The 17,702-nt window shown below is 44.5% G+C and overlaps 1 protein-coding gene across 3 annotated transcripts in view; it reads right to left on the minus strand.

Moving 5' to 3' along the window:
- Nucleotides 1-17,702, minus strand: part of BMF (Bcl2 modifying factor) — a 116,175-nt gene that overhangs the window by 60,520 nt on the left and 37,953 nt on the right. For 2 of the 3 annotated variants that reach the window (XM_077464857.1, XM_077464859.1), the window contains one exon: nt 6,237-6,532. In XM_077464857.1, the coding sequence (XP_077320983.1) occupies nt 6,237-6,531 (295 nt within the window). In that variant the 5' untranslated portion in view covers nt 6,532. Of the gene's footprint in view, nt 1-6,236; nt 6,533-11,032; nt 11,170-17,702 lie in introns of those variants that run through there. The other variant, XM_077464858.1, reaches the window with a different exon arrangement.

Here is a 17,702-nt window from a genome sequence, read left to right on the forward strand (position 1 = left end):
CTCCACTGGGCGAGCCGTCGTAGCTGTACGTCGGCTCTTTGATATGCTGTAGGAGGCGTGCGCCCACAGTGTGTCCCCGGAGCCGATCGCTCGTGACAGACGCGAGAACCGGGATCTGTGTGTGTAAACACACAAATTCCGGTTCTGTCAGGGGAGAGGAGACAGATTGTGTGTTACTACTAAGTAGGAACAATGATTTCTCGCCTCCCCAAATCGGATTAAACTAAGGAAATTTTTTTAATTTTTTTTTAAATTGAGATATTATAGCAAAAATTAAAAGTCGTGGTTTTTTTTCAAAATTGTTGTGCTTCTTTTTGTTTATAGCACAATTGTCAGTTAAAGCAACACAGTGCCATATCTCAAAAATAGCATGGTCAGGAAGGGGGTAAATTCTTCCGGAACTGAAGTGGTTAAATACCCCCTCAGGCTGCTCCCATTGGGATTTGGAATGTACCGGGTAAAGCAGGTGGATTTCTGTCTGCCTAATCTACCGATGACATGACCTGGCACCCCATGCCGGGAGAGGGCCTCAGCTGCTTCAATCCGGAAGAAGTGCCCGGAAAACTGGTTAGGGTTGAGGCCTAGATTAGCCAGGAGAATGCAAACATGTCTGACTGGCTAACTGTTAGTGGACTGGAAAAAAAGGCAACAATGGGCTGGAGCTAGACTGGCTCAGCAGGTGTGATAACTGGTCCAGAACCGCTACTGGAAAACAATTCATTGTGGGTCTTGAAGAATTTGATGTCGACCCCGGTGCCGGGCTGATGAGTTTTGGATCTGCCAGATGTAGGACAAAATGGTCTTGAAGGCAGGCCAGATGGCACCTGTGTAGCACCTGGCAACAGGGGCCACTGTAAGTGAACTCACCAGCCCATAGAATTCCAGGTAGACAGCTGTTTGGATGACCAGGCTGGGCAGCAACCCAAAAGGGGGCCGTGACAGGATGGCTCTGGGTCTCTGTGAGAAATACAAAGGAAAATTGAGATGTGCATCTGCTGCAAGATTGCACTTGCCAGGTATGTAAGTACAGTGCACATTGAAATAGCAGTGAAGGGAAATTTGCACAAGCCTGCGTAGGAAGGACATGGTGGCCAGGGACTTTGTTGACAATCTCAGCCATGGCTAAGTGGAGAAGACCATGGTCTGCCTGACCCAGGTGTGTCTCCAGATCTGAACTGCCGCATTGATAGGGTAAAGCTTGAACAATGAGGGTGTTTGGCTGAACTCGGGGACCAGGAGGATTTCCTGCAACCATGGGTGCCAAAAATGGCAGCGAAGCCTGTGGAGGCTGCTGCATCTGTTACTATATGAGGTGAGGAAGCTGAAGCTGCTGGGATGAACATTCAGCATGCCTAACAGGGACTGCAGCTGTCTCTCGGTGCAACTTTGTGAGGTGGTGAAGGCGTGAATGACCGCCCTCATCCAGGACAGCTTGTCAGGGGGTAGGCTGACCTGCATAGAGCAGGTGTCAAGGGCGATTCCTAGGAATGTGATGGACTGCCACTTTAATCTCCGCTATGATCATGTTGAGGTTGCCAAACACACTGCTTAATTTGTCTAAATCTGAGGGGGTTTGTTGGGCCATTTGATCAGCAGAAAGTTGTCCAGGTAATGGATGACTTTCTGGCACTGTGCCTGGTGAGTTAGAATCCAGGTGAGGGACTGAGCTAACGTATCGAAGAGCCATGAACTGCTCTTTGAGCCGAAGGTCAGTTTGGTAGCAAAGTAGTATGAATCTCTCCACATGATACCATGCCACTGCCACAAGGAAGGTTCAATAAGAGCTTATAAGCATCTGAAATGTCCACCTTGGACAGCCATACGCCCGTGCCTACGCTAATGATGGACTGTATAGCTAAGTCAACAGATGCATATTTGAGAGAGAACTCTTCGGAAGAAATCAGTGAGTTAAGACTGAGGATGTGGGAGGAATGAGGCATGGACAAGTTGTACAACAAACGTAATTTATTTGAGAATTTGACCTTGACAAGCCCAATAGGGCTAACTCTCCATGTCTAAAATGGCGACTCACTGAAGGGGTCGATACTGAATCGCCTGTCCAGCTCGGTCTGCAACAGATTGTCAATAGCCTGCTCGTCAGTGGAGGCTGAGCAGAGGTTCCTGCACTTATGGGTGGTGTGGGGTAGGGTTATGAGCCCCGTGTGGAATCCGGAGATAAACCCGCACACCAAGAATACTGCATATGCGTGTGACAGGTGAGAGGTGTGACAGCTCTAGCTGGGACAGAGGTTGTTGAAGGGGACTGAATGCGAGCCTCTTGCCTTGTGATTATGGGCCCTGGCATTTGGGGGAACAGTGCTCTTTGTGAGCTGTATGCCTGAGGACCCCTGAGGTGTTACTTGGATTCATATCCATGTCCCCCCCAAACACAAAGACTTTGGATATGTATATGCCATATTAGCAATAGACTGAATCACACTGTTGGGACACAAACTGTTAGATGCTAATGTCATCAACTCCAGTCACCTGTCTGTTGTAAAAATGAGTCTAGTCTGGCTTGTAAGAGTATTCCACACATTGTTGTTTGTGCTAATTAACCCTGTGTTGATGTTTATGGTAATATGGTAATGTATATTGAATAGTCAGTCAGTGAGCTAGAAGACGTACCCTGAAAAGTCCTATCTCTCAGACAACTAGTCTGGGTCAATGATTAGATAATTAGCTCATGCTAATTAGGTTAGGTTTTAGTCATCCTACTTTATATATTTGTGGGACATCTCAAATAAAAGAAGATTATTTCTGGTGTACTCCAAGACTGGTCTTGTCTAGTTCTTGGGGGTTCCTATAGCCAAATCTATTGGCGTCTTGTTCCAGGATTTAGGAAGCGGTATACTGATGGAAACACTCAAGCAGAGTGTGGGAGATCCAGGTTCCGTCACAAGAGGAAAGGTAGAACTCCAGCCATCATAGGTTCACCTAGGATGAATTGGGATGCTTGAGGGTGCATGTGCTCTTGGGATGAGCTCTATGACAGCTGACACAAATGTGGAGCATTGGTTGAAGCTGCAGGTGCCATAGTTGAAGTTGTAGCAGATAGGCATCTTGCCTATTAACTGGATGGGCTGTCCCAACTTGTTCACCTGAGTATGTAGTATAGGGGCAGGTATGCCTTAATGCAGCACTAGAGATAGAGGGGAAGGTCAGGGAATATCTGGTGTACATGTTACAGAACCAGTTTGCCATGTGCCTGAAGGGCTGGCAAATGGCGCAAAGCGGGGAAAGCCGACCCGCAAATTGGGGGCAGAACAACTCCATGTTCACGATGCTCCAGTTCATGCTGGTTTGGAACTGGGCGAGTTTGCCTGCAGCTCTGGCTGTGAATGAGCGGTGGTAGTCATAAAACACAGAGCTTCCGTATTCATACCCTAAGTCAATCACGGCATGGAGGTACAAATCCATCTTTTCCCTGTTGCCAGGGTTGGCCGAGCACAACACGTCCCTCGGTGATTAACAGTTTGCGATTGAGCCTAGGGGTCTTTGGCCTTCAGAACCACGGACACGTCCCCGTAGGCATAGGACTTATTCTCAGCCAGATCGTGGACTGAGACAAGGAGGGAGGCCAGGTTAACATCCTTTCCCTCCAGAATGTCCTTCCGGATACCGGCAGAGACTAGGTTTGCAGGAAAAATAGTGGAACTAGTGTCCCACCTACCTGTGGGTGGTAGTGCCAAGATGGGCACTGTGGCCGTGTCTGGGGGGGGGGGGGGGGGTCACCGCTGGACGCACCTCTAGGACTCCTACTCTTGCATGCATGTCAGAGACTGCTGCGGTCAGCGTGCCAATCATGGTGTGCATCTGGGCAAGAGCCAAAGAGATGGACTGCAGAGATGTCTGTTGGGTGCCGGGTGCAACTGCTGCTGGTCTTGGGAACAGCAGCCTGAATAATTTGGGCTTCCTGGCTGAGTTGGGTAGGGAATGGTCCTACGCAGTAGCTCTACTGTGAGCTTTAGTCCATCCCCTGAGGGATTGAGTGCTGCCTGGCTCTGAACCCACGGTGGATGACAGAGGGGTGGAGGCAAGGTCCTCATTGCTGGACCATGACATGACTCCAGCTATAATGAGAAAAAGGGGGTGTTAGTTTTAGAAGAGTGTTTGGAAATGAGAACAGTGGAGGAGAGACAGAGTTTGTAAGAATAAGTAAGAAGCAAGGGTAAGGGGAAGGAAGAACAGAAAAAGGCCTAGTGAAGAACACAATGCGTTCCAGTGAATGCTGAAAATTTTGAAAACTCAAAGAGTGTGGGGCAACACGAGGTTAGCCAGGAGGTGAGTGGCCAAATAACCAATAGCTCGGGTACCTGGTCAGTATCATGCACAGAGCTGCAGTGTAGTTTGTGGCCTAAGTAGGAATGTTGCATTCTGTAGTAGGTGAGGTATGGTTGGCCTGCTAACGCCTGCACTGTCAGCAAGCAACTGTTTAGCAACTGTGTCTGCATAGTTTGAAGGTGATGTCCTTCAGAAAATAGGTAGGAAAGAAAATGTGACAGTAGCCAAGCGCCAGACTGGCAGCCCAATTTGTGTATGTGAGGTATCGAGATGAATAAAGGGTGCTGCTGGTTGATGTGGGAGTTTCCCATGTACTACCCACCTGACTCGTGCCCGGATAGAATAGTGGTGCTAGTTGTGTCCTGGACCCCTCCCCCTAAAACATGTTAAAACCCTCTGGGTAAATGAGTGGTGTAAGTGGTGACTGAGAGCTTGTTGCAGGAACCTCACGGGGAAGCCATACTGAAGAAGCTCGTGGTGCCTGAAAATGGGTAATGAGTGGTATGAGTGGCAACTGAGAGCTTGTGGTGGGGACCTTGTGGGGGAGGCCATTTTGCCGAAGCTGCTGGTACCTGTAAATGGATAATGAGTGGTATGAATGGCAACTGGGAGCCTGTGGCAAAGATCCTTGAGAAAGAGGCCGTGTAGCAGAAGTTTGTGGTGAGAAGGGAGAAACGGCAGACAAGAAACCGTAAGTGGTCAAATTGTGTGCCACTGGAGACAATGAGTGTTCAGATCTCGTGCCACTAGGAAAGTGCTTGCAACGATTGCAAAAAAGTAGCCACATGGGTTAGGCGAAAACAAGGACAGATCGTGCCAACTTGGGTCGGAGTTATGAAGCTGGAGTATCATATGTGTTTGAGTAAGTGCGATTGTATGAATGGTCTGAATAATGACTGGTTGCTTGTGGGATGAGCTTCATGAGAGAGAGAGAGCGAGCTGCAGGAAGCTTGTGATGTGTGTAACAACTGAAATAGACTTGTGTTGCACCGAGGACGCCACCAGTATTCGAATCGGGGTGTTGTAGAGTGTTAGGGTACCACCGCCTTCTCCAAAACCAAACACATACCAACCACTCAGCCCCGGGGCTAATAAAATTGCAGACAAGGCACCAGGTGGGTCTAATTACCAACCCAATCAGCCACAGAACCCGTGCAAACAATACATGCCAATCTTCAAATGGATGAGGCGGCAACCCCATAGACAGTGAATCCTATAACCAGTGAAGACTGTGTCGACAACAACCGACATCGGCTCACAGGCTTGGATCTACGAACGAATCATATGTTTGTGGATGGGATGACAAACAAGGCAGATGGAACTACGAATCTACTGCCGAATGATGACAGGACAGGACCGTCAACAACTCAGAAATAGCTAAGTACGAAAGGGATGCAGGGTAGGAAACAAAACAAATCATAACATTGCGTATGAAACGAAGAAGGTTTGAATCCTACCTGCAACAGCGCGCAAGAACCGCTGACGAAGACCACAAACTGAGAATCCGCAACACACTTGTAATCGAACACACAGGCTCACGAACACGAAGAGAGCTGGGGAGAGTTGGCCTATTGATGTGTAGTATCGCGCACTGGAACCGACAAGGAACACAGGTGAGTGGGCTGCTTAAATACCCCCCTCCCACGGGCTCCTCCCATGAATTCAGATGACCATACTGGCCTTCTAATGTATCTATTTAGTACTGATGGCTGACTATAAGCCTTTCAAAAATGTGTCCCTTGTACACTGCAATAAAATATGACAGAGGGTCAAACCATTTCTCAATCTATTCAAAACTAAAAAAGAAAAAAAAGGTTTTGCCTAGACGTACACTTCAAGGGAAAAGGCAAACAAGAATAATTCTGTTTAGTAAATGGTGAGAAGACAAGTTCAGCAGCTCTACAAGAAATTATACAAGAAATTATACAGCATTAAAGGTGTGAGTCGCTTACCATAAAAAAGTCTCTGAGGGGATTCTGCAACACCACAAGGTAACATGATATCACGATTATAGGATGATGGCTCTAAGGTCTGGGTGGCCTTATCCTCGCAGTCCGTAATCCTGCACCCAGGGCCACAGCAATGAGACAGGGGGAACAGCTGGAAACGCCCCAACATACAAGTGTAAGATGGGCTATGGTTGAACATTGCTGAAGGTGTCAGAGGCTGAACAGGAAACCCAAAGTCATCAGGATAAAATACATCATCGTCCAATTCATCTGAGCTCAGAAAAATATCCTGTTCCATTCTGCAGGAGAAAAAAAAACTACATATTAAAATGTAATTCAACACAGACCAATTAGAACATCTTATAACCTTAATTTAAATTTACAATACATGCAAAATACTTTATTGAAAATAATACTGAATTCTGATAGGAGGCAACCCAATAAATATATCTGTGATAGTAAAGAATATTTGGACCAACAAAAGCATACTTGGGATTTGCCAAGGATATACTGTAATTGTTGGTCTTTTTACCAAAATTGACATTTCAAATTCCTTATAAAGTATGTTCATACACCCCAGTGATCCAGAACCACAGACTTTCCAGGTGCGTCTTCAAAGGCATACACTCCGCCAATGATGCCCGTTTCAAACTTGTAAATCTTAACAGAAAACTGTAAAAATAGACAGGAGGGCTCAAATGCCCTGCCTAGTGCATTAACAAACATGTATGGAAATAATAAAGAACAAAAGAATACTCACTAAAATACTGATATAACAGTGTTGTCAACAAATCTCAAACATACAGTCCAACTGTGGGACAATGTCACCAAAGAAGGTCCAACTGTGGGATGAGTACGTAAGCTTGCCTTCTGAAGTGACAACTTGGTGACCCACAGTTGGACCTTCTTTGGTGTGATTTGCTGGCAATGCTATTTTATCAATATTTATTGTTTCAATAAAGTGTAGTTTGGTAATGCACTAACCCTTTACGCCCTCCTGTTTTTTTTTTTTAGATTTCAAATTCCATGGCTGGTAAATGAACAAGCTTGCTGATGGACTCCAGTGAGACAGTCATATGAGCACTCAATGGAATTCTAAGGCTGGATCATTACTCCATCAAGCCAAGCAGTAGAAAAGAATCTTCACTACTCCATCAAGCCAAGTAGTAGAGAAAATTAAATGAGCTAACTCTTTTGATTAGTACACAGTTAAGGCTCTTAACCTTTTCTAACCCCCACATCTCTTCAGCATTTTGACTGTAAATACTTACCTACGCATTGGTTGAGTTATTTAAAACTGGAGAGTGCAAAATATAGTGCAGCTCTGCATAGAAACCAATCGGCTTCTAGTTTTTTTTGCCAAAGCTTAGTTATACAAGCTGAAGTTAGAAGCTGATTGGCTACCATACACAGCTGCACCAGATTTTGCTCTCTACCGTTTTAGTAAATCAATCCCATTGCTGCTGTCCTGAGATCTTCACTGTATGGTCTGCTAGACACCACACAACCTGTGGCTGAAATCTTCAGAAAACCATCAAGCTGTACTGGAATATGAACACAGCAGCTGCCATTCACTCCAGTGGTTAGCCCGCTAATCAGTCTGTCTTTTCACTGAAATGAATGAAGGCCATGACACACATGCACTAATACAGCGTGGATGATTTCTGACAGTTTCAGTTGCAGCCTCAGCCGCATAGTGAAGGATTGGGGACAGTGATGTTGGTAGGTATAACATAAGCTCAATGATCAAGGAGAAGAGAACAGTAGAAAAGGACAGGTATACTACACTTTAGTCAAACAAATTACCGTAACAAACAAATAAACCTGGAATACCTTAGCAAATGTAGTCACTTTTCTTGCTCTGTGCTTTGAGACCTGGCATGATAGGCACAAGTCAGTATGAACATTGTTTTTTTTACATGTAGTACCGTATGTCTGAATCTGTGGTATAATTCTAAACCAACATACCCATCTCTGTCAATGATCACATATATAAATTCAAAATTTGGTTGTAAAGGGGAAGAGTTCCACCCTTCAACAAGGGCTTCAACTGGTTTGACATAGAATTGGTCAAGTACAGAATTTCAAAATATACAATACTATCATACTGTGTGGAGGAAAACTGAAATGGTAGTACACTGATTGCATACATACTCATTGTGTTACCCAATTTCAATTAAAAAAACTTGTACTTGAGTCGGGGTAAGTGGGTAACTGTTGCCTGTAATAGTGCAGATTTATTAAAACAGAATTGTGTGCCCCCTACCCTGGGGATTGGAGACCTTCTCGGCCCTCTCAGCCTCCCATACCTTCCTCCCCTCCTTTCATTCTTGCTTGCAATAGTCTCCCCCATTCTTTCCTTTTGTTAGTTTTTTTTCCCATACTTTTTTTCTTTATTTTTCCTACATTACCTTTGGGTAGTGTACTATATACTGTGTGTTGAATATGCACTTTAGAAACAAGGCAGTCTCCCTACAATTCATCCTTTATTAGGGCCTATTGAGAACAGGTAAACATCTCTCATTTTGGGCTAGCCCATGGTTGGGACTGAGCTGGGACATTGGACTTTGGATGTCCTATTTGGTTATATAGTAAATGGTCAGGAGCTTTTTTTTTTTTTTTTTTTTTTTGTGCCTCGTTGTCAAGTTGATGTTTACTTATCTGCAATACTTCTTTTCTATTGGTCTCCACTACATTTTCAATTATTAACAATAGTTAAAGTACATGGCCACCTTTTTCCCAGGTCTAACTTATATGCAATCTATGCATATCCAATGTATAAATGTAAAGTATACTTTAAATGGCACTGGTGCTGAGCTGCCAACCTCCTGTGTTCATAATGCAGCAAGGAAGTCTCTGCAAGTGGAGATCACTGGACTGTAGTGGTGATTTCCAGCTTCCACAAGGTCAGGGAGGTTTGGTATATACATAGTTACATTGGTCCAAGTTGCACAATCGTATATATGATGTAAATGAAACTGTAGATGTTAAGATTTTCCTCTTTTGTGTCAGATACCATTTTAAGCTGGCCATACATGGTTCAGTTTTTTTTCATTCAGCCAGCGGGCTAAACAATAAAAAACTGAACTGATTCCCCCATCCACACACTGATGGTGGATGTGGACTCCTTTCGCTGTTCGAATACACTGATCAGCATTGCAGCCATTGGCTGTAGCTCTGGTCAAACAGCTTTTATCCGACTAGGCAATTTAACAGGAGTTCATGGGTGGATTGACTTCTGCTAAAAGAGGAACTGCAGTCTGCTCACATAATCTGTAATAAAAACATATTTGCCATTCTGAAGCTTCCCTCCAACCACTTTGCATATTATTTTATATATACTGTAATTCTGTACTTGCCAAATATGCTGCAGAAATCTCCCTCCACTGAGTCTGGCTGCAACCATTTTAACTGTGGTCCGCTGAAGCTGCTGCCTGTTCACTTCCTGGATTTACACAGACACACAGAGGCACACATCCAGCTCTGCAGCTCTCATTGGCCCTCTTATCACCCCCTCCCTTCCTGGCAAACTCTCAGGAGAGTGAGAGACAGAGCTGTGCATGTTGTTATAGGCCTAGGCTTTTTACCAGACAAGAAACAGGAAGTGGGCTGTATAAGGCAGGGGCGGACTGACAACTCATGGGCCCCCCCGGGCAATAGGAGATTATGGGGCCCCCAGGCAATCAGAGATTATGGGACCACACAGTATACACACACACAGTATACAATCACACAGTATACACAGACATGTTTCTATTGGCTGAGAAGGTACTGGAGAGGTGGGGCAGCTATAATCTCTGGATTTTTAGACCAAAAGGATGTCGGTAAGGGACATTTCAGAGACAGATGTAAAAAAAACACAGATTTTTAGATACTGTCCCTGGTTTTACTGAGGTTTACAACCCTGATGGGGCCCCCTAGTGGCTCGGGCCCTCGGGCAGTGCCCGAGTGGCCAAATGGTCAGTCCGCCCCTGGTATAAGGTATTTACTGGCAGGAAAAAAATGTTTTACTATACAAAGTTAAAACAAGGGCAGAAGATTAATAGATGCAAAGATGAAAAAATGACAGAAGTTCCGCTTTAACTGCAGTGGCCGCACATGGATCAAAATTTTGCTGGACCTTGCTGAATTGGCCAAAATTCAATCCATCTATGGCCACTTTAAAGTCCCATTCAAGTGATATGGTTCAATAAGTAAGATGGATGGGGGTACATATATAATGCTGGACATATCATAAAGCCCATTTCAGCTGAATAAGGGACTATTCCTATTTTTCCATTTTTACAAACTGACGACCAGTCCAAACACACACACACACACACACACACCTGTTTCTCTGCCCTATGATTTGTATTTTATCTTGATTAGTCCCCATCTGTCCCCTTTGTCTCTTGCATCATGCTCTCCTATCTATTTCCATCTGTCTCCCTGCTTACCTAATTGTTTAAATTTTTTTATTTATTTATGTTTTTTTGCCTATCTTTGCGCTCTGTCATTTTGTCAGCCTTTATTTATCATCCCAGATTTTACATCAAAACTACTTTTTTACCATGCCTTTTGTTGTACATTTAGTACTGTATCACTAGTTGTTAATGAAGTATTTTCCTGGACTACCCCCTCTACAACCAGTAACCTAAAAAAAAAATTGCAAAATCATTTTAGCTTTACATAAAACTCATGCAATAAACATCAGCCTCTCCTACATTTTCTAATAAACGTGAGTTGCTCTAAAACACACTGAGTGACTGTAAGTTACCCAAAACAAATGACATGGCATGTTGATAGAAATAGGTACATACCTACAGATGAGAGCAATGTTCGGCCCAGTGACACGACTTGCAACAGGCCTAAGTGACACACTCTCGGTATTGCCGTCTCCTCACATGACTGCCCCTCTATATTTACATCAGTGACAAGGGAGGAAGTAAAGCTGCAGATTGCTATCTGGCCTAGTCTGCACCACACTTCATTTGTGTCACTGATGAGTTTCTGGAAAGATGGTTTCAGTTTTCACCTCATTATACATAACCTCAAACACAAGACAAAAAAACTGCAGGCAACTATTTTCACGATATAAGGCCGAGACTGCTGTGGCTATAGACTTGAGGGCAGGCTTCAAGAATTCTAATTGTAGTTATTGTCATACCAGGTATGGCTACAATGTTAATTATGAATAAGTAAATCCCTGCAAAACGTCCCCGTGTGTACGGACAACAGACCAGCAAGGTCTACATCCAAGAAAATGCCAACAAACAGAATGTTCATCATGACCAACCATATACAGCTTTAGGTCCCTTTCAGATGGGGCGGGTTCGCTATGCAGAGCGGACACCGACGCAGCCCACTCTTTTCTATGGGCGACTGGATGGAAACTGTCTGCCTTTCCATTTCCATCCGACTTTCATCTGATCTGATCCCCATCCATCTGTTTTTAGTGGACCGGCTCCATAAAGAAAAACGGGTGATCCCATTGGGTCCATCTGGAAAACGGGCAGGTGGATTTCAACACATATTTTGTGTAATTACATAATGGGAGTTAAAGTCGTTCTAAAGCCTTAAGATGTTTTACCTTAACCACTTGACCACTGGGCACTTAAACACCCTTAATAACCAGACCAATTTTCAGCTTTCGGTGCTCTCGCATTTTGAATGACAATTACTCAGTCATGCAACACTGGACCTATATGAAATTTTTGTCCTTTTTTTCACACAAATAGAGCTTTCTTTTGGTGGTATTTAATCACCGCTGGGTTTTTTTTTTTTTGTGCTATAAAAGAAAAAATACCGAAAATTCTGTAAAAAAACGAATTTTTCTTTGTTTCTGTTAGAAAATTTAGCAGATTAGAAATTTTTTCTTCATAAATTTTGGCCAAAATTTATACTACTACATATCTTTGGTAAAAATAAGTACAAATTGGTGGATATTATTTGGTCTTTGTGAAAGTTATAGAGTCCACAAGCTATGGTGCCAATATCTGAAAATTGATCACACCTGAAGTACTGACGGCCTATTTCAATTCTTGAGACCCTAACATGCCAGAAAAGTACAAATACCCCCCAAATGACCCCTTTTTGGAAAGAAGACATTCCAAGGTATTTAGTAAGAGGCATGATGAGTTTTTTGAAGTTGTCATTTTTTCCCACAATTCTTTGCAAAATCAAGATTCTTTTTACTTTTTTTTTTTTTTTCACAAAATTGTCATATTATCAGGTTATTTCTCACACACAGCATATGCATACCACAAATTACACCCCAAAACACATTCTGCTATTACTCCCGAGTATGGTGATACCACATGTGTGAGACTTTTACACAGTGTGGCCACATACAGAGGCCTAACATGCAGGGAGCGCCATCAGGTGTTCTGGAGCACCCAGGACAATTCTGACATTTCTCTCCTACATGTAAAAATCATCATTTATTTGCTAGAAAATTACATAGAACTCCAAAACATTATATATGTTTTTTTAGCAAACACCCTGGAGAATACAATGGTGGTCTTTGCAACTTTTTATCTCGCAGTAATTTTTCGAATGCTTTTTTTTGGAAAAAAAACTGTTTTGTGCTTAAAAAAAAAAAAAACACAGTAAAGTTAGCCCAATTTTTGCATAATGTGAAAGATGAAGTTACGCTGAGTAAATAGATACCTAATATGTCACTCTTCAAAATTGCACACGCTCGTGGAATGGCGGCAAACGTCGCTACTTAAAAATCCCCATAGGCGACGATTTACATTTTTTTTACTGGTTATATGTTTTGAGTTACAGAGGAGGTCTAGGGCTAGAATTATTTCTCTCGCTCTAACGTTCGCAGCGATACCTCACATGTGTGGTTTGAACACCGTTTTCATATGTGGGCTGGACTTACGCATGCGTTCGCTTCTGCATGCGAGCACATGGGGACAGGGGCGCTTTAAAAAAAACATTTTTTTTTTATTGTTCATTTTACTTTATTTATTTTAGTTTGACATTTTTTTCCCCAAAAATAATTTTTTTGATCACTTTTATTCCTATTACAAGGAATGTAAACATCCCTTGTAATAGGAATATGGCATGACAGGTCCTCTTTACAGTGAGATGTGGGGTCAATAAGACCCACATCTCACCTCTAAGCTGGGAAGCCTGAAAAAAAAAAAAAGATTCTGGCTTTGATCGTATTAGCGATTCGGTAGAAGCACCGGAGGGCGGAGGGCGGCGGGAGATGTCTATGGCTGGGTATTGCAGGGTATCACCGACTATGGCTGGGTATCTCAGAGCATGGTGTTGCAGAGTACTGCGTTGCAGAGCATTGCAGGGTATTGGCGGGTGTTGCAGAGCATTGCAGAGTGTTGCAGGGTATTGGCGGGTGTTGCAGAGCATTGCAGAGTGTTGCAGGGTATCGGCGGGGGTTGCAGAGCATTGCAGAGTGTTGCAGGGTATCGGCGGGGGTTGCAGAGCATTGCAGAGTGTTGCAGGGTATCGGCGGGGGTTGCAGAGCATTGCAGAGTGTTGCAGGGTATTGGCGGGTGTTGCAGGGTATTGCAGAGCGTTGCGGAGTGTTGCAGGGCATTGCGGAGTGTTGCAGAGTGTTGCAGGGCATTGCAGAGTGTTGCAGGGCATTGCGGAGTGTTGCAGGGCATTGCGGAGTGTTGCAGGGCATTGCGGAGTGTTGCAGGGCATTGCGGAGTGTTGCAGGGCATTGCGGAGTGTTGCAGGGCATTGCAGAGTGTTGCAGGGCAATGCAGAGTGTTGCAGGGCATTGCAGAGTATTTGCAGGGAATTGCAGAGTATTTGCAGGGAATTGCAGAGTAATGCAGAGTATTTGCAGGGAATTGCAGAGTAATGCAGAGTATTTGCAGGGAATTGCAGAGTAATGCAGAGTATTTGCAGGGATTTGAGGGGTTAATTTTCGGTGAGCAGCGATGTGGGCACTGCAGATGCAGCCCACATCGCTGCTGACACCGATCTCTTCCCCCTCCGCTGTACCGATCGGTACAGAGAGGGGGAGGGAGGAACCGGCGTCATAACATGACGCCGGCTTGTTTACAAGTGATCACTCCGTCATTTGACGGAGCGATCACGTGGTAAACGGCCGCGATGAGCGGCCGTTTACCGTGATTCGTGATGCGCCGGGTCCACTGGACCCAGCGGTCACGGATGCTCTCGTGTGCGCGCCCCAGGGGGCGCGCGAGAGCAGAATTCTAGGAGGCCGTTAATTAACGGCCTCTTAGAGTTAAACAACCGCCCTGATGCCGTTAATCGGCAATGGGCGGTTGTTAAGTGGTTAAAGTGGATGTTTTTTTGATGTCATAGTGTAGAGTATAAGATTTCCTATCATTTGAGCCCAGTCTTGCCACAAAGAGTTAATCCAGCTCTGAGCAATCCTTTTTTATTGTTCAGTGAGATAAATCTCCACAAACTTTGTGAAATCCTCCCGGTGAATGACAGGTGATTTGAGTGACAGGTGCTGTGAGTGACAGGTGATTTACATATATCGTGCACTGGCCTAAGAGACATGCATTTTTTTTAAATTCCCTCCCACTCCTTTCTTCTGCTGCTCTGCAAGGATTGGATGTTCCCCACCTCCGCATTATTGGGCATGCTGAAGTCATGTGGTTACTTTCCTGTCTTTTCACTGGATGTTAGAGATCATAGCAGAAGTTCAGTGTAAGAAATACACAGGAGAAAATGCATATTGACAAGGGGAGTTTAGAGGTGGGTGGGGAGTCTACTGACATCAAGACTCCACCCACCGAGCTCCGGACAACAGACCCACCCACAGAATCTGCAGTTTTTCGGTTCTCATAACAGACAGAGGGGAGACATTTGACAGGTAGGGATACATGCAGGAGTCATATATATCCTTATAGATAACCCCTATGTCAGTAGTTTAGAAAGGATGACACTGGGTTTACATACACTTTAACCACTTGCTTACTGGGCGCTTAAACCCCCTTCCTGCCCAGACCAATTTTCAGCTTTCAGCGCTGATGCACTTTGAATGACAATTGCGCGGTCATACAACACCGTACCCAAATGAAAGTTTTATCATTTTTTTTCCACTGATAGGAGGCACTGTGGGCACTGATAGATGGCACTGTGGGCACTGATAGGTAGCACTGTGGGCACTAATGGGTGGCACTGTGGGCACTAATGGGTGGCACTAATGTTTCACTTTGTCCCCTACTTAGGTGGCACTGGCAGGGGGCAGGTGGGCACTGATGATCTGCCCGTGATCGGGACTGATGTCCCGATCACGGCCACCGGTGATCGGCTTTTTTTTACTCCTCGCGCTGTCAGTGCGAGGAGGAAGCACCGGTAACAGCAGCGGGAGGGGGAGACGCTCCTCCGGCATAACAGCCGAGCGGCTTTTAGCCGCTTCGGTTGTTATGGCTGGATAGCCAATCGCCCACTGTAAAAAACGGTACCGGGATGATGCCTGCAGGTGCGGGCATCATCCTGGTATAACCCTCGGAAGCCGAGTACGCACATCTGCGTACGCTCGGAGGGAATGGGTTAAAGAAGTTGTAAAGGCAGAAGTTTATTTTTATCTCAATGCATTCTATGCATTAAAATAAAAAGCCTTCTATGTATAGCAGCCGCCCCAGCACTCTTTAATACTTACCCGAGCCCCCTCTCTGTCCAGCAATGTCCAAGAGTCCCTTGACCATCCGGGACACTCCTCCTTGATTGGCTGAGACACAGCAGCGGCGTCATTGGCTCCCGTGGCTGTCAATCAAAGTCAGTTAGCCAATCAGGGGAGAGAGGTGGTGGGGCCGAACTGCAGCTCTGTATCTGAATGGACACACGGAGCAGCAGCTTGGCTCGGGTACTCCCACAGCAAGCAGCTCAACAGGAGGGAGGGCCCAAGAGCAATGAAGCGGGACCCGAGAAGAGGAGGGTTGATCTGTGCAAAACCACTGCAATAGGGCAGGTAAGTAGAACATGTTTGTTATTAAAAAAAAAAAAGATTTTACAATCACTTTAATCTACAGTAGTTCCCCCCCATTTTACTTGGATGACAGAAAAGAGTCAATATATAAATCTATACAAAGGATATGCGTGCAGTACAAGGGAAGGACACTATATTAGCCCGTGCCTCAGACATAACAATAGTCAGACTCGCTCCTGCTGAGAAAACCGTGTAATCTATAAATGTGTGGCCAGTTGAGCAACTCTTCACCAATGAGTCACTATGTGTGGTGGAGTCTGGCGGGTACAGACGTTCACCACATATGTATGCAAAATATGCAGCCGCCATGACTTCTTTCTTGTATTTTACAGCGCTGAGTATGCTGATTCTGGAAAATTATTTAAGGGTTAGGCTAATTACTGTTTATAACCTGTGCAAAAAAATCAAACATAGAACATCATATGCATCGCAGGATCATCAGATATATTTTTCTGCATATAAAAGGTATCTGTATTACTCAGAATGAATGAACCCCCATTGCTGTTTGTTAGAACCCCAAGGCAGGTCCTCTGTAGTTAGATGTTAAAGGGAATCTGTCAGGACAACTATCACTTGACATAGCTGTGGCTGATCTACAGCGCTGGTAGCTGCCATTGGCTATTCTAGCTCAGAGCAGACATATCACTGTACCCAGGTGTGCTCTGCCCTACACTAGCACTGCCTATGGAAGTCAAACCATAGAGGCCTCCAGTGCTGGAAGGGAGCTTCAACTAGGTCAACTGTCTTGCCATGTTTTCTTTAATTGTCCCAGCCAGCAATGCCTTGATTCTGTCAAAACTAAGGTAACACGTCCCTGGATTCACATTTTCAAGGGCAGGAATTCAGAGTTTAGGACTGGACGTAGGGGAGTCTTACATAAGGCAAGCACGTCCTATTTCTCCATGCTAAAACAGTAAGGGCAGAATCCCTTGTGCGTTACACTAACATGTGTTATACATTGGTGTGATGTGGTGCCATTCATTTTGATTGGCTGTCCATGCCAATATTGTTGACCCTCCAGATCATCCTCCTAATTCTCGATATCCTACGTATAAGTTACTAAAACAGTCGGTCATTCAAGACGGTGGGAGATATTGGTAAGGACAATATAGAAAAAAACTGAGTCAATAAAAATTAATCAACCACCTCGGAAAAAATTAATTATAGGAAAAAATCTATCATCAAATCACTGGACTCTAAATAAAAAAAACACTTTCTTGCATCAAATGTAAACTTTAAAAAGGTACCACAATAACTATACACCAACCCACATACCTGAAAACATGCAGCAACCACACTCACATTTATGTACATAAGTTAGTATCCAGTGTATACTGGATCTGCTATACATACCAACAAACCTAAGTCATCAAAGCTAGATATATAGGAAATGTATAGAAGGTATATAAAAGGCAGGGCTTGACAAATTTGCTTGGAATCTAGGAGCCAGCTAAAAAAGTTAGGAGCCAGGTCGGTAACGGCAATCCAGACCTGTCCCTGGCCTGACATGGAGACGAGTGAGGGGAGGATAGCGCGGC

Source organism: Lithobates pipiens, unplaced genomic scaffold (genome assembly GCF_037356315.1).
Source record: "Lithobates pipiens isolate NorthernLeopardFrog02 unplaced genomic scaffold, aLitPip1_a1.2 Scaffold_30, whole genome shotgun sequence".
Taxonomy (NCBI): Eukaryota; Metazoa; Chordata; class Amphibia; order Anura; family Ranidae; genus Lithobates; species Lithobates pipiens.